This window comes from Podarcis pityusensis (assembly GCF_964106645.2).
Source record: "Podarcis pityusensis genome assembly, chromosome: 9".
Classification (NCBI taxonomy): Eukaryota; Metazoa; Chordata; class Lepidosauria; order Squamata; family Lacertidae; genus Podarcis; species Podarcis pityusensis.
This window is the reverse complement of record NC_138034.1, coordinates 75,367,618-75,384,982: the sequence shown is the minus strand read 5'-3', so window position 1 is coordinate 75,384,982 and position 17,365 is coordinate 75,367,618. Positions and strand designations below refer to the sequence as shown.

The window sequence follows — 17,365 nt, the reverse complement described above, 5'->3', positions numbered from 1 at the left end:
TTGTGGCCTTTTTTTAGCCCATTAACCTAATATACTGCGTCCTTGTGTCTTTCTTATCCTCAAGTGGATGGCGGGTCCTCGACTCACAACTGTCATGCTGCCAGAGAGAGGCTTGTGGGCTTTGTGGTTAAAAACACAGTGACTTTGCAACTTTGCCGTATTGTTTTTAATATTCGGTTGGAAGCTGCCCAGAGTGGCTGTGGAAACCCAGCCAGATGGGCAGGGTATAAATAATAATAATAATAATAATAATAATAATAATAATTATTATTATTATTATTATTATTATCATTCTGGGATTTCCCTTGCCTGCTCTGCTCACTTGGCACAAGGCTGGAAATAGCATTCAGGGACACCTGGCTTACTAGCAGTGTGTGTGAAAAGGATCTAGGGGTCTTGGTGGACCACAAGCTGAACACAAGTTGGAGGGTCACAGCTGGGGTCAGAAAGTTGATGAAGAGTTTCCTGGTACCTTCACCTACTTCGATGCCAAAGACTGCTGCCTCACAGGCCCAGCGCCATCACAATCTGCCTTACCTTTCAGCCACAGGTGTGCTTGTGATGGTGAATGGTGGCAGGGCAGGGCAGGCAGCCAATCAGCAAGCGGCTTGTGTCACAGGGCTGCTGCTGCTTGCACCATCCTGGGAGGACAAAGGAAGCGAGTATAAGGCCGTGGGAGGGAGGCATAAGAATCCATGGGAAATATAGAGCAGAAATAGCGTAGGGTTCAAGAGAATCAGACTCGAAGAAGAGCAAGGGAAATCCTTGACAGATAATCTGGAAGGGAATCCTAAAGTGAACCACAAGCAGAAGGTACAGTAGTTGCCTCGACACTACAGCAGATTATCCAATGTTGGGAAGATTTTCTTATGCCAGGGTTGCCATCTGTCCAGAATTTTCCGGACATAGCCGGAATACCGCAGTCGGAAGCAATGTCCGGGCAAAGAATCACAAAAAAATGTCCGGGAAAATCTGATCATATGGCAACCTATGTCGCTAGTGTTGTTTTCGGTTATTTCCCTTTAAAAATAGCTCAGAAACCTCTCTCTTTTTTGGGGTGGGGGTGTCAATTTTGCCCCAAAAGCTCAACAACCTTTGTGTACGGATGTTCACTTTTTGAAATATGGCAACCCTCATTTAGGCAATCCCTGATTTTTTTTAACATCAGCTCTCCATTACTGGAGGGACGTGGGTGGTGCTGTGGTGTAAACCACTGAGCCTAGGGCTTGCCGATTGGAAGGTTGGCAGTTCAAATCCCCGCGACGGGGTGAGCTCCCGTTGCTCGGTCCCTGCTCCTGCCAACCTAGAAGTTCGAAAGCACGTCAAAGTGCAAGTGGATAAATAGGTACCGCTCCGGCGGGAAGGTAACCGGCGTTTCCGTGCGCTGCTCTGGTTGGCCAGAAGCGGCTTAGTCATGCTGGCCACATGACCCGGAAGCTGTCTGCAGACAAACGCCGGCTCCCTTGGCCTATAGAAAGAGATGAGCATGCAACCCCAGAGTCGTCCGCGAATGGACCTGACGGTCAGGGGTACCTTTACCTTTACCCCATTACTGGAGCTTAAACTGTTCCCTTTCCGCAGTGAATGTCATTATTTGAGAACTTACAAGAACAGTTAAAATCTGTTAGGCAACTGCCCCTCCTTTCCCACCTTCTCCAGATGATTCTCCTGAGTGCAGCACCCAAATCCCTGAATAGGCAAAAGGCAGGGGGCCTGATGATGAACTTGCCCCTCAATTTGTTGTCTTCATGGGTCTTTCTTCCTTCTTGTCATTGCAGCCATGGCCCCCAAGAAACCACCAGCACCAGCACCAGCAAAGGCGGCGGCGGCAGCACCACCAGCACCAGAACATCCTGGCATGACACCGCAACGTTTAAAGATGATATGGATGTGCATTGGTGGGACAGTATTGGTCTTCGGTACCATAGCTGCAGTGATGGGCTATCTCTGTAAGTTCAACTCTGTCTGCTGACACACACCTTCCCCAAGCTGCTCCTGAACAAACTGTGCCGCTTGGTTTCTCCTGCTAAAGGACAGAGGGTTGAACAAGGTGCCCTTGCGCAGTGAACAGGGGAGGAGGGCTGGGCACAGCTAAGATGTGTCTGTTGGCACCCCACACCTGGCGGCAGGCTTGTTGAAGGGGCCCTTAGCATGTACAGACACTCCAAGCACCCTTGTTTTCCAGGGCTGGATCTACGCTGAACTTTTAAACGTTATTAGAACGATATTAGATACTTTGTTCTAAAACGTCACAGGACATACTGGTACAGTCATACCTCGGGTTGAAGTAGCTCCGCGGTGACCTGGAAGTAATGGAGCGCGTTACTTCCGGGTTTCGCCGCTTGCGCATGCACAGACTCTCAAAATGCCGTCATGCGCATGCGCGGAAGTGGTGAAACGCGACCCGCGCAGATGCGCAGTCATGTCTTACGTTTACTTCAGGATGTGAACAGGGCTCCGGAACGGATCCCGTTCGTATCCAGAGGCACCACTGTACATTAAATAACATCCCTTACCTGTTTTTTGTTGGTAACAATGCAGTTTGCCTATTGCCTGGTTCCTGGTTGCTCTGCAGAAACCTCTGGCATCAAATTTTAATAACACATTGTTAACATTACAAGCAACACGTAATGTGTCCATCTATGTTATGAAAAGCATTCCTTAATTCTTCCTATTTTTATAAACCATGAGTGTATACCAGTCACGGGGACAATCACAGATTTACAGAAGCCGTCTCGATTTCTGATTTGATCCTGGAATGTCCCATTTTCCCTTAGGACGTCTTTATTTTCATTGGAGAAATGTTGGAGGGTGTGCCGTTTTGTGACCCCCCAAGCCAAGCAGATAAGTAACTATACAGCCTTCCATCAGCTTTGGCTGGTGGCCCAGCTACGCCCCTATCTGGACAGGGATAGCCTAACTACTATTGTCTAAGCTCTGGTAACCTCAAGGTTAGATTACAGTGGTACCTCAGGTTAAGAACTTAATTTGTTCTGGAGGTCCGTTCTTAACCTGAACTGTTCTTAACCTGAGGTACCACTTTAGCTAATGGGGCCTCCCGCTGCTGCCACGCCACCACCACACGATTTCTGTTCTCATCCTGAAGCAAAGTTCTTAACTTGAGGTACTATTTCTGGGTTAGCGGAGTCTGTAACCTGAAGCGTCTGTAACCTGAGGTACCACTGTACTGCAATGCGTTATATGTCAGGCTGCCTCTGAAGACGGTTCAGAAACTTCAGCTGGTGCAGAATTCAGTGGCCAGGTTGCTCACCGGAGCAAGATGGTTTGAACATATTACACCGATCCTGGTCCGACTGCACTGACTACCGATTAGTTTCTGGGCCCAATTCAAAGTGCTGGTTTTGACCTATAAAGCCTTAAATGGCTCAGGACCACAATACCTCAAGGACCGCCTCTTTCCATATGAACCTACCTGGACCCTGAGATCATCTTCTGAGGCCCTCATTCGTGTACCTCCTCCTCGAGAGATACAGAGGGTGGCAACATGAAAACGGGGCCTTCTCTGCAGTGGCTCCCCGTCTATGGAATGCTCTCCCCAGGGAAGTTCGCCTGGACTCTCCTTCCTTGGAGGTTTTAAAGCAGAGGTTGGATAGCCATCTGTCATGGATGCTTTAGCTGAGATTCCTGCAATGCAGGGGGTTGGACTAGATGGCCATTGGAGTCCCTTCCAACTCTATGATTCTGTGATCTCAGGCTGGGTAGCTGGTAGAGGGCTTTGCAGGAGTCTCTGAAGAGCTACTACCTGTTGAGAAGACAGTCCAAGGCTTGGTGGAACATGGCTCAACCTCTGAATATGGCAGTTTCATGTGCTTATTATGGGGTTATTGGGGGGGGGGGGGCAGTTGTTTGGCAGCTGGAAATCTGAGTTCCTGTCCTTGTCTTAATACCTTTAGATAGCAGTATGCTAGCGGAACCACCCCATCACCTTGAACCGTCGTTGAACAGACTCAGAAGCTCAATGGCCGCTTCGTACAGACGCCCTAAGCTCAATTACGGAAATGGTAAGTGGGATAGGAATAACTGTTTATTTCCAATTCCGGTTTCGAAATGCGGGGCGCGGCACAGTTTCCATAGCTCTGAGGACTGAAAAGGCAGAAATCTCCTGAAGATTGTTGTTATTTAGTCGTTTAGTCGTGTCCGACTGTTATGTACTGAGTTGAATAGGATCCAAACTGTAGCAGTCTGATTGGTCCTAGAACAATAGGATCCAAAAGGCAGCAGTCTGATTGGTCCTAGAACAATAGGATTCAGAATGCAGCAGTCTGATTGGTCCTAGAACAATGCAGCAGTATGATTGGTTGGCAGGAACCACCCAATCCTGCTCCAGATAGAAGTGAATCCACAACCTGATTGGCTTACAGTAGAATTCCAGAATTAGCCAATCATGTGCAGCCCATTGTGTAAATAATGTATATAAAGCAGATACTGTGAGGGGACATTTATTCATTCCTCCTCACCACTATGAGCTGAATAAAGAGCATGAAATCACTTTGCGACTCTGAGTATATTTCACTGGCGACGAAGGTGGGATCCCGCTGAGCTGACTGCCACACACAGCACCGCAGCACCGCCAACTGCCGCACCGCTGCCTCGCACCGTGTATCCAGGCTTCAGCTCCGGGGCACAAGGAACTCAGAATGGCAGCCAACAGCAGCTTCTCGCCATTCAACCCAGCATCTGGAGACTGGGAAGCGTACGCCTCCCGTTTCACCTTCCTCCTAGAAGCCAAAGGGGTCACCGACGAAGAAGACGCCAAGAAGAGGGCGATATTCTTCAGCGTCTGCGGAGAGGAGACGTTTGAAATCGCCCGGGCTCTCCTTGCGCCTGAAGACGTCGCTACTGTTCCATACAAAACAATAATGGAACAGCTGAAGGGGCACTTTTCGCCGCAGCCCTCAGTGGTGGCTCGTCGAAATGCCTTCTACGCAAAGCGGCAAGCCCCTGGGGAAACCATAACTGGGTTTGTGACCTCTCTCCGCCAAGCCGCCCGGTTCTGCAACTTCTCAGAGCTGGAGAACATGCTTCGTGACCGCCTCGTCGGTGGCCTGAAGGATGAGAAGCTGCAACGGCGCCTCTACGCTAAGAAGGACCTAACGTTCCAGGTCGCTCTGGAGGAGGCCCTGGCAACAGAAGCTGCCGAGAGGTCGACCCAAGAGGCACGGCCGAGCCTGCCATCCCAACCGAGGGTCCACCATGAAGACCTCACCGACGACTCAGGATCCGACAGGGAGGAGGTGCACCGAGTACAGCAGCGCACTCAAGCAGCGCACAGACCACAGCTGCCTCGACGAGAAGGAGGGAACTGCGCAAGCTGCGGGGAGAGTCACGAGAGGAGGACCTGCCGTTTCCGCAACGCAGAGTGCAGGCAGTGCAGAAAATCGGGACACATCGCCCGGGTGTGTCGGGCTCGGCCCACCCGACACCAGGCATCAGATGACCAATCCAAGAGCCCCAGGTCCCGGGGCCCAACGCACCAAGGCAACTCGACGGAGCTCACGGACTTCCAGGTATACCAGTTGCCCCACCCCAACGTAGAGAAAATTTATGTAGAGGTACAGATAGAGGGGGCCCCATGCCGCATGGAGCTTGACACGGGTTCAACTCTATCCATAATCTCGGCAAGGACCTTAAGGAAACTGTGTCCCACTGGGGGTCCCAAACTCAGGCCGGCCCCATTCACCCTCCGGGACTTCCAGAAACGTAAGGTCCCCACAATGGGGGTGGGGACCTTCAGGGTGCAATACCGAGGGCGGACGCGGCAACTGGACTTGCTTGTGGTCAAGGGCCCCTACATTAGCTTACTGGGATTGGCATGGTTTGGACCACTGGGGCTAGCTGTCACCGGGGTGAACCACACTAGCTTACAAGTGGACGTGGACGCCATATGCAAGGAATTTCCAGGGGTTTTCGATGGGAAATTGGGACAGTATACGGGCCCCCCCATTGCGCTACAGCTTGACCCCGCAGTACGACCGGTCAGGCTCAAGGCCCGCCGGGTCCCGTTCGCCTTGAAACCCCGTATAGACGAGGAATTGGACCGACTCGTAGAGCAAGGAGTGCTGGAGCCGGTGCCTAATGCTCCCTGGGAAACCCCAATCGTCACACCCGTCAAGCCTAATGGTTCGGTCCGCATCTGCGCAGACTACAAATGTACCATAAACAAGGCCCTCACGGCCCACGCATACCCAGTGCCAGTGGTCAGCCATGTCCTTGCCACCCTGGCTGGGTCGAAAATTTTTGGCAAGCTGGACTTGGCCCAAGCATATCAACAGCTGCCAGTAGATGAGGCCACAGCAGAGGCACAGACGATTGTGACGCACAGAGGAGCGTTCAGGGTAAAGCGGCTGCAATTCGGTGTCAGCGTGGCACCAGGCATATTCCAGAATATAATGGACTCTCTCCTTAAAGGGATTCCTGGCGTCACCCCCTTCTTCGATGATGTGTTGATTGCCGGCCCCACACCAGAGGAGTTTGAGGACCGCCTCCGCACCGTTCTGCACCGTTTCCAGACGGCGGGTCTCAAGGTGAAGCGGGAAAAATGTCTACTAGGAGTGCCTCAGGTGGACTTTCTGGGATTTATGGTGGACGCAGAAGGGGTCCACCCGACTGGGGACAAGGTACGGGCCATTTGTGATGCCCCAGCGCCCAAGAGCAAGACTGAACTTCAGGCCTTCTTGGGACTATTGAACTTTTACCATTCCTTCCTTCCCCACAAGGCGGCGGTAGCGGAGCCCCTACACAGACTCCTGGACAAGCGGGCCCCTTGGGTGTGGGGCCAGCGCCAGGAGGCCGCATTCCAGGCAGTCAAGGACTTGCTTGTCTCAAACTCGGTCTTGGCACACTTCGACGAGAGGCTGCCGGTGGTGCTAGCATGCGACGCCTCACCCTATGGCATTGGAGCTGTCCTGGGGCACCAACTCCCGGATGGAAGAGAGGTACCGGTGGCGTACTTTTCCCAGACACTCAACACAACCGAGCGGAACTACTCGCAAATCGACAAGGAGGGTCTGGCAATCGTAAAGGGAGTAAAAAAATTCCATGATTTCTTGTACGGGCGGCCCTTCACCGTGGTGACTGACCACAAGCCGTTGCTTGGCTTGTTTGCCCCCGAAAAGCAGACCCCCCAAGTGCTGTCTCCTCGCGTCCTCAGGTGGTCAATTTTCCTTGCCAGCTACCAGTATGCACTGATTCACCGACCTGGGAAGGCGATGGGCCATGCGGACGCCCTCAGCAGGCTACCACTACCGGAAACAGGCCCTGACCCAGCACCTGCACAAGAGGTTATGAGCCTGGAGCTGCTTCCCGACCGCCCCATTCAGGCACAAGAAGTTGCACACCATTCCAAGAAAGATAGGGTCATCTCCCGGGTCCTGGACTGGGTGTGGAGGGGATGGCCCAGCAGCAGCCCCGGGCCAGAATTCGCCGGCTACACAACCCGCAAACATGAACTGTCGGCCCACAAGGGGTGCCTGTTATGGGGAAGCAGAGTCGTTGTTCCCCAGCCCCTCTGCAAAAGGGTCCTCACAGCCCTACATGAGACACATCCAGGGGTAGTAAGAATGAAGGCCCTTGCCAGGAGTTATGTGTGGTGGCCGGGGATCGATGGAGAGATAGAGGCCTGGGTCAAACACTGCCAGGCCTGCCAAGAATCCCGCCCAGATCCCCCAAGGGCCCCAGTCCAGTCCTGGGAGTCCGCCCGAGCACCATGGTCACGCCTGCATGTGGATTTCGCTGGCCCCTTTCAGGGGAAAACATTCTTCATAGTGGTGGACTCCTACACCAAATGGCTGGAAGTCGCACTGGTACCGTCCACTTCCACGTCCGCAGCCATCCGGGTACTACGCAGGCTGTTTGCAACCCACGGGCTCCCTGACACTCTCGTCTCAGACAACGGGACTGCATTTACGTCAGGAGAATTCCAAACCTTCACAGCGCAGAACGCCATCCGCCACATCCGTTCGGCGCCGTTCCACCCTGCCACCAATGGCCAAGCAGAACGCATGGTGCGGACCACCAAGGACACCCTTCGCCGCATGACGCAAGGGGACTGGGAGTACCGCCTTGCCACATTCCTTCTAGCACAACACAGCACCCCCAGCTCAACGACTGGCCGGAGCCCCGCTGAACTACTAATGGGTCGGCGCCTTGCAATCAGATTGGACCGCCTTCACCCCGATAGAGCTCAGGATGAGGTAGTGGTGGGGGAAGGCAGGAACCCCCGGACCTTCGAGGCCCAGGACCCAGTGTACGCAAAGAATTTTGGGGCAGGCCCAGCATGGGTACCCGCCACAATCACCAGGGTCACTGGCCCCGTGTCGTACGAGGTGCTAACGGATGGGGGGCAATGCTGGCGCCGCCACTGCGACCAGATACGGCGACGATTCCCGGGAGAAAACCAGGAGGAGGACAGGTCAGAGGAGTCCCAAGGGAACAGCGGGGCAGTGAGGCCCATAGAGCAGGAGGGGCCAGCAGGAGAGGCAGAATCAGTAAATACAGAGAGGACCCGTGAGGCCGAAAGGACACCGGAACCAGAACCACGACTGAGCGAGCCGGTTGCACCAGACCAAACAGCCGCATCACAGCCAGCATCCTTGGAACACGAGCCAGAACCCGGAGCCCGGACCAGGGAACACCCCAGGCCACAACGCACACGTAGGCCGCCGGCATACCTTGAGGACTATGAATGCGACCTCCCGGGCAGGACTGGAACTTAGAGGGGAGGGGTGTTATGTACTGAGTTGAATAGGATCCAAACTGTAGCAGTCTGATTGGTCCTAGAACAATAGGATCCAAAAGGCAGCAGTCTGATTGGTCCTAGAACAATAGGATTCAGAATGCAGCAGTCTGATTGGTCCTAGAACAATGCAGCAGTATGATTGGTTGGCAGGAACCACCCAATCCTGCTCCAGATAGAAGTGAATCCACAACCTGATTGGCTTACAGTAGAATTCCAGAATTAGCCAATCATGTGCAGCCCATTGTGTAAATAATGTATATAAAGCAGATACTGTGAGGGGACATTTATTCATTCCTCCTCACCACTATGAGCTGAATAAAGAGCATGAAATCACTTTGCGACTCTGAGTATATTTCACCGACTCTTTGTGACCCCCTGGACCAGAGCATGCCAGGCACTCCTGTCTTCCACTGCCTCCCGCAGTTTGGTCAAACTCATGTTCGTAGCTTCCAGAACACTGTCCCACCATCTCGTCCTCTGTCGTCCCCTTCTCCTTGGGCCCTCCATCTTTCCCAACATCAGGGTCTTTTTCAGGGAGTCTTCTCTTCTCATGAGGTGGCCAAAGTCTTGGAGCCTCAGCTTCAGGATCTGTCCTTCCAGTGAGCACTCAGGGCTGATTTCCTTCAGAACGGAGAGAGTTGATCTTCTTGCAGTCCATGGGACTCTCAAGAGTCTCCTCTAGCACCATAATTCAAAAGCATCAATTCTTCGGTGATCAGCCTTCTTTATGGTCCAGCTCTCACTTCCATACATCACTACTGGGAAAACCATAGCTTTAACTATACGGACCTTTGTTGGCAACTCCTGAAGATACAGATGTGGAATTTTGGCTAGCCTTTATAGGAAGTTTGTGGGTTCTGTGTATATAGCAATATCCACCATAACATCAAATCATGATAGGATGTTCCCAGTGCTTCCCTCCCAGCTGGAACTCACTAGAACTGAGTTCCGGCACTTCTCAGGTGGGCACCATTGCCATTCTAAAAGAACAAGGGGAAAGTTGATGGTGAGTTCCACTAACCCTTTTCCTAGAAAAATAGAACTTATTCTTATTATTTAGATATAGACCCCCCAACTTCCTCCAAAGGAGGTCAGAGCAGCGAACATGCCAGCACTAATATTTATTGACAATGCTAGCACAACTGAAACTTCTTAATCACAGTTTAAAACAACCTTCTAAGGAAGGAATGTTGCATTTGATTACATCCCACAATTGTAACATAGTTATCCTGGAAAAGGTTTAAGTTCTTTGCTGATATCCATTTCCCCAAATATTTAACCCCCGTTTTAATTCTCGTAATATTCTCAAGTCTTTCTTTTGCCTGTGAGTCTAGATTTTTAACTATCATTCCCCCCTTCCCCTTATTTATATACTGTAGAATCCTGCTAAGTTGCCAAATTTTGTTATTGTTTCTGTTGTCCTTGGGACACTTTCTATCAGATTTTCCAACGTCAACACAACGTTGTCCACAAGGCTTTGACTTCGGACTCTCTCAGCCCAACCTTAATTCCTGTTATGTCATCATTTCCCCATATTTCTCTACTTAACACTTCCAGTGTTGGGATTAACAACAGTGGAGACAGGGGGCATCCCTGCCTTGTCCTCATTATTGGGATTTCAGTTGGGGGGGGGGGAGGGAATTTCCGAAAGGCAGCACTTTAGATCTTAGGCAAATCAATAAAAAAATGGTGGGTTTTTTTTGACGTTTTAGGGTGTCCTCCTTTTTATAATGGGTGGCGCTGTGGGTTAAACCACAGAGCCTAGGCTTGCCGATCAGAAGGTTGGCGGTTTGAATCCCCGTGACGGGGTGAGCTCAGTTGCTCGGTCCCAGCTCCTGCCAACCTAGCAGTTCGAAAGCACGTCAAAGTACAAGTAGAAAAATAGGTACCGCTCCGGCGGGAAGGTAAACGGCATTTCTGTGCACTTCTCTGGTTCACCAGAAGCGGCTTAGTCATGCTGGCCACATGACCCGGAAGCTGTACGCTGGCTCCCTTGGTCAATAAAGCGAGATGAACGTCGCAACCCCAGAGTCGGTCACAATTGGACCTAATGGTCAGGGGTCCCCTTTACCCTTTACCTTTTTATAATATGGGAACCCTATAACATGTTCAAATGAAGAAGCAAACGTGTCTGGGTCTGGGTTGGGCTGGTGCTGAAGAAACTCTCATTCTAATTTTGGGAATACTTTCAGCCATAAAGGTATCAGATTTTGCTTTGACGTTGATGGACACATTGAAAAGCAACCAGCATGAATATGCTGAGCAGAAGAAAAACTACCGTAAGTACCTACATGTCAAAATAGAGGGCACACTCTGGGAACGCAAGGGGGCAAATAGATATGGCGGTGAGCCAGAAACTGAAAGGGTGGAATGCTGGAATTGCAAAAGAGGGGGCACACCCTTAGCTTCCACAAAAATTAAAGGCCACCCCGAATGAACATTAAATGCTGGCACAGAGCACCGGCTAAGGGAAGGAGCTGGGACATATCAGTGTTCAATCTCAGCCATTGGGCAGCTTTCTCTTGCGTTTACCCAGGCCCTGATCTGCCAGTTTTGGTTTCTTTATTCAGCTTCTCAGTTTCCCACATTTCCACAGCAGTTTGCATTTATTTAAAACAGGTTGTTATGAAAATGCAAGAGCATTTCAGCGCACGTTTCTCCTCAATATGCCCAGTTTTGCTTGCGGTTTTGCTTCAGATGCAATTTTTATTTTTTGCAAAGTAATTTCCTCTTAAGAGGATGCGGTCCCCGCCCTCCTCCCCCGTTGTCATCACAAACATAGGCATTTCAACACTCCCTTCACCCTAGTCTATGCCTTTTCCCAAAGTTCCTTGCCTGGCGAACTGCATTTCAAAACCCAGAGGAGTGTAACTTTTGAGGAGTGGTTGTGTTTCAGGTCTTTTCGGAGAGTGCAAATCGGACAGGTTTGCCTTTAAATCAAACCCCCTCCTCCACTGAAGCAACTGCTTGTGGAGCCACAGGTCAGCAGAAAAGCCCAACCGTTGCAGGGAAAAAATCTTTGGGCCAAACAGGGAATCCAGGAATCCTTGTCTTGTCTGCCTGGGCCAGCATCCATCAGTGCCATTAATTTAATTTGATTTTGAATTGATTTTAAAATGAATTGATTTTAGAATGCTGTGTTACTTTTACTGTTGTTAGCCGCTCTGAGCCCGGCTTCGCCTGGGGAGGGCGGGATATAAATAAAATTATTTATTATTATTATTATTATTTTGTCTGCCAGCCCAATCATCTTCATTAGACACTTAGAAGATTATTTCATGCCACTCTTCTAAGGAATATGACAGACAGAAAAATACAAGAGAAGATGGAGAAATTAGAATGTAGAATGTAGCAGGGCACTGACAATATAGGACTTGTATTTTGTACATACTGAACTTGGTGGTCAGCTGGAAAGCTACATTTTAATATATTATGTCGCGATGTTGATTTTGACATTGTAAGAAGCTGTATTTAATTTTTGAGAAGTAGTTTCTACTAAATAACTTTGCAATTGTTACTATATGGCCTATTACGTTTACGTGTTTTTTCAATGGGATTTGCGTAATATAGGCATTTTAGTGGTTTTGGGTTTCTGGTGCCTGCTGCAGGATGACACCTAGTGCAAACGCACCGGGCATGCTACCCTCAAACCACCTCTGTGTGCCCGATGCATATGATTTCTCCAGTCAAGAACCAGTCCTAGCCACTTGTCAAAACTTGTGCATGAGGCTGATCCTGATGAAGGATCTGGTTTGTGGAGCCGAAAAAGGTCCCTCACCACTTAGGCCCATTGACAGAACCGTAGCGAGGTGATCTTGCGCCCCTGGCAGAACCATCCAGATTGCGTCCCCTAGCCACGGACAAATTAGCTCTTCTTTCTGCCTCTCCTCCAACCCCCCCCCTCCACCTATTCAATTCACCCTCTATTAAAAACCATTTCTTATGAGGCAATAATCAATATTTATATTTATGGACATTTTTTTAGCCGATTTTGCGCCCCCCAATCGCCTGCGCCCCTGGCGGGGGCCCACCTCACCATCCCCTAGCTACGGCCCTGCCCGTCGCCCCATCTCATATCATTGAGGTCCAGTTCCAAGGGCCTTCTGGTGATTCCCTCACTGCAAGAAGCGAAGTTACAGGGAACCAGGCAGAGGGCCTTCTTGGTGGTGGCGCCTGTGCTGTGGAACACCCTCCCACCAGATGTAAAGGAAATAAACAATTTTATTTTTGTAGCATAGCTAAAAGTGCTAATGGAGAAGTTGGGATAATGCAGCAGTTTAAGGTCTTATCAGTTTCTCTGAATACCGTTGCCCAGAATTCTTGTGCTCTGGCACAACCCCACCATCGTTTTGTGGATGGCCCTACCCCAGTCTCCAGGTCTTGCGTGGCATTCCCAGTCCTGTGATTATGTAACACAAGGAAGCTTAGAGGTCTCTGCCACTTCTTCCTCTAGGTAGGCTAGGCTGCAAGAGCGAATGACGCACCCCACATCACATATGGGATGGACAGGGTTTTGAACACAACTGCTCGCAGTCCATGTACCATGCAATAGCAGCATCCCTCTCTTTCACTCATAGAAAGTCTCTACAAGAAAGATACTAAAGCCAGATCTGCTGGTACCTGGGATACTTTTGGGAGGAATCTCTACTATGTTTCAAAAGGAAGAAAGACCTGGTATGATGCAGAGAACTTCTGTGTGTCCAGAGATGCCCACCTGGCCTCCGTCTTAAGTGATGAAGAACAGGTTATATATATTTTTCTTTCTCTCTTCCACAAAGTGGTCAACCTCTCTAGTGCCCAATTCTCCTGTCAACCTTGGTTCTTCTTGCCCTCGCCTGCAAATGTGTTATGATTTCTTGCAGCTATTTCCATGGCTGCTTTGTTTTTTGTTTTTGTTTTAAATAATTTCTATTCATTTTCAATTACAAAAATCCAATATGCGTCAAATTATATTAACACCCAATAGCAATACCAATTCAGATACAAATCAATTACATAGCCAGTTATAAATTTTGTATGGCTTCCCATGTGCTGTACTCCAGGGTCTGGTTCTCTTTAGTTCTGACTCCAGACTATTGCTCAAACCAAATGCAATCCATTCTCCATAAAATCCCTTATACCACAGCTACAATGATTAACTTCAATTCGTATTAAGACATATAAAGGTACCCCTGCCCGTACGGGCCAGTCTTGCCAGACTCTAGGGTTGTGCGCTCATCTCACTCTATAGGCCGGGGGCCAGCGCTGTCCGGAGACACTTCCGGGTCACGTGGCCAGTGTGACAAGCTGCATCTGGTGAGCCAGCGCAGCACACGGAACGCCGTTTACTTTCCCGCTGGTAAGCGGTCCCTATTTATCTACTTGCACCCGGGGGTGCTTTCGAACTGCTAGGTTGGCAGGCGCTGGGACCGAACGACGGGAGTGCACCCCGCCGTGGGGATTCGAACCGCCGACCATGCGATCGGCAAGCCCTAGGTGCTGAGGTTTTACCCACAGCGCCACCCGCGTCCCATTAACACATATAGTAGTTTGTAAATTTGCAAACGAAGTTCTCTTTTCTTCTTCCTGTGTGAGGTTTTAAGTTCCATCAATTGTTCTGTTATCAAATATTATGTCCATATTAATTAGTTCCTGATCTCCTTTGATGACTCGGAGTTACTCTGGAGAGGTCTCTCTCTTTGTTTTCATCTCTTCTGATGCGGCTGTAAAATTCCACTTTCAATTTCTAACAGGGAGTCACCCAATGTTTTGCCAAAGTCCTGCCTGGCTGGCCTCCAGGTTCTCCCCTCCACGTCCAGTCAAAGCAATTAATTATAATTATAATTATGCCCCACCAGAGCCCCGGCAAGTCTTCGAAATCCAGTCCCTCCTCCCCTCAATGAGGGGGCAAGTGAAAAAATTAACTCCGCAGAGGTTCCAAGCCATTTTTATTATCTACCTCGAAGTACATGTTTCCGTCTGCCTCGCAACAAGTCACAGCATTCAATGTGCAGTTCCTTACTGCCACATTGCTCAGGCTTAGGTAGCTGAATTGGGGCATTTTGTCAGCTGAGGTCGTTCCTTCTTTCCGCAGAATTACATCACTTCTCAGCTCAAAGATCCCGCCTGGATTGGTTTTACAGATGAAAAGGAGGAAGGCAAATGGGAATGGACAGATGGCTCCAGGGTAACAAAACAGTAAGTCTTTTTTAAGAAAGGGGGGGGGGTATTTCAAGAGGTGTTAGGGAACTGTTCTTGAGCATGTAAAGAAGTTAAGTAATCTTTACAACACAATCTGCTGTGGTGCCTTGCACATGCATATGTGATGCACCCCCAAACTCACCAGGCCAGCTGACCCCTGATTTACACAATGGGTCCTGCGTGATTGGCTGATTCAACTCCCCTCCTGGAGCCTGATTGGACTGCTCCTGCAGGCCAATCCGGTTGCTGATTCACTTCCGCCTGGAGCTGGATTGGGTGGCTCCTGCAGACCAATCAGGTTGCTGCCTTCTAGGATCCTACCTGCCTATTGTTCTAGGATCCAAGCTCAGTACATAACCGTGTCACAGCCCATTTTGCCTCAACAGGTCTTGCCACCTCTCACATCCTCCTCATTCTGTTGCCTTGGTAGACCCAGCCTCTCTGTATGTCTTGGATTTAATGGAAGTCTTTCCTCTCTGGTCCCAGGTATTGGCACGAGGAAAACACTTACTTTACAGAAAACAAGAGAAGACTGGAGAAGGACTGCACATCCATAGTGCCTTCGCTAGCTGGAAACAATTGGCGCGATACCTATTGCCACGAACTACGGAACTGGGTTTGTAAGGAGAGCGTAGAAATTTAAGTTGGCAAAACCTGGGCCAACGCGTGACTGAAGACAGAATGGGTTTCATCCCATGGTTCAACTTCAGGAGACGTCTGCTTAGAAAGAATGAACAGAAATATACTATTCCACGCAAGCCTTGTTCTTTGTGCTCGCTGAAACCAAGAGAGTTGAGAGGTTGTTTCAGGGGCGTCTTACCCATAGACGTTAGTGGCGCAGGGCGCCAGGGTGCCAGATTTTGGAGGGCACCACAGGCTGAGTGTCCGGGAAGGAGAGTCGAGGCTCGCTTCCTTCCCCGCTGTGGGGCAGCCCGCTCTTCTCCTCTCAGCCACCCATCGGAGCACTCTGCATCCGGCTCAGGGAAGCCCCTTCACGTCCCCTCTTGCTGTGGCTGCCTGGGTATCTGACGGGCGTGATTGGGAGCGGTCGTGGGGCGCCCCTTTCTGGCCGAGTCGCTGCCTGCGTGCCTCCCTGCGGAGTCTGCGAGCGGAGCAGGGAAGCACCCTGTGTGATCCTGGCGCCAAGCAAGGATGGCACAGCCTGCAAGCCACCTGATCTGCTTGCTGGCACTCCTGTGGCGCAGACTTCCCCGGATGGGGGCAGATAAAGGGCACCGGGCGCTTAGAGGGAGGCTTCGCAGGAGGCCATCTGGGCTGTGATCTGGGCGCCTCTTACTTATGTGCAGTGCCGAGCACGCGCCGGACCACGCGATGTAAACGAGCCGGGCCAAAGTCCGCCCCCCCACTTAAAAATTACGGTTATTATTTGTTTTTCCCTAATACAATTTCCCCCCAAATTCTTAGCCTCCTCTTTCTTTATCCTTTTTAAAGACCTCACTTAGTTGAAAATATTGAAACCAATCTATAATCCAGTTTGGAATCCCTTCCTTATTTTATTTTTTTAAATCTCTTAAAATTAAGGAGATCCTTATAAGTACCCCAATTCTTATCCAAATTTACTTTTTTCACTGCCACAGCCCCAGTAGGCGATATCCAATCAAGGGTCTTCCTTTCTAGAAGGTCTTTGTGTCTTGCCAAAACACTACGTAAGTTCTTCCTTATTATGTGGTTTAGGAATCCCTTATGTAGCTTGGTTTTTCCATAGTAAAGGTAAGCATGCCATCCAAAAGATAGGTTGAACCCCTCTAGGTCTGGGATGTTGGCATTTTTTAGTTCCACCCATTCATTCATCCAACACAAACATGCCGCCTCATAATACAGTTTCAGGTCTGGGAGAGCAAACCCCTCTCTTTGGAGAGGAGAAAGCAATAGAAAAAGAAATAAATAAACAAAGAGTAGAAAAGAGGTTACAAGATAAAGATAAGACAAATAAGATGCCAAAGTAAAGGGTTTTCGATTCTTCATATGTCCACATATAAAACCAATATTTGCTTCATCCAATTAAATATAACACCCAACAAAGCCACTTTTTATAAACAAACATGTTCAATCCTCAAATGGCGCTGGACACTTTCTGCAGTTTTAAAAGTTGTTCCTGGCTTTGTTGAGGGCTCTTTCTCTTCCTTTTGTTGGGGGCGGGGAGTGACTTTCTTGCAGCAGATCAATAAAGATGAGTCTTAAAGAGTCTGTCTTGCTTTCTTCTACCTGGTTGTCATCTCTGTTTTATTTCTCTGACCGAGAGCAGACCTGTCATTCCTCCTCAATGATTCCTTATCATTTACAGTAGTAACTTTTTGTTGGTAAGCTGGATCAGTTCATTTCAGACTTCGCTTCCCTGTTTCTTCTTCTCCTGCTTAGCTAGTTCAAGGGTGTCTGAGCATGTGTGTTAACCTCTTCACTCCATAT

The 17,365-nt window shown here is 49.7% G+C and overlaps 1 protein-coding gene across 1 annotated transcript; it reads left to right on the top strand.

Moving 5' to 3' along the window:
- The first annotated feature begins 625 nt into the window (after nucleotides 1-625).
- Nucleotides 626-15,696, top strand: LOC308485374 (uncharacterized protein). Its single transcript, XM_081021222.1, has 7 exons — nucleotides 626-813; nucleotides 1,779-1,949; nucleotides 3,915-4,022; nucleotides 10,951-11,037; nucleotides 13,336-13,502; nucleotides 14,832-14,935; nucleotides 15,425-15,696. The coding sequence occupies exons 2-7, from the start codon at nucleotides 1,781-1,783 to the stop codon at nucleotides 15,579-15,581; spliced, it is 792 nt and encodes a 263-aa protein (XP_080877348.1). The 5' UTR covers nucleotides 626-813; nucleotides 1,779-1,780; the 3' UTR covers nucleotides 15,582-15,696.
- Nucleotides 15,697-17,365: the final 1,669 nt, after the last annotated feature.

What these genes read in the sequence shown, in the direction of transcription:
- LOC308485374 (XM_081021222.1), top strand. Translation starts at nt 1,781, where the DNA reads ATGGCCCCCAAGAAACCACCAGCACCAGCACCAGCAAAGGCGGCGGCG. An exon ending in TGCAGTGATGGGCTATCTCT is followed by an intron (nt 1,950 to 3,914) that starts GTAAGTTCAACT and finishes TAATACCTTTAG; the next exon opens with ATAGCAGTATGCTAGCGGAA. An exon ending in TGAGCAGAAGAAAAACTACC is followed by an intron (nt 11,038 to 13,335) that starts GTAAGTACCTAC and finishes TTTCACTCATAG; the next exon opens with AAAGTCTCTACAAGAAAGAT.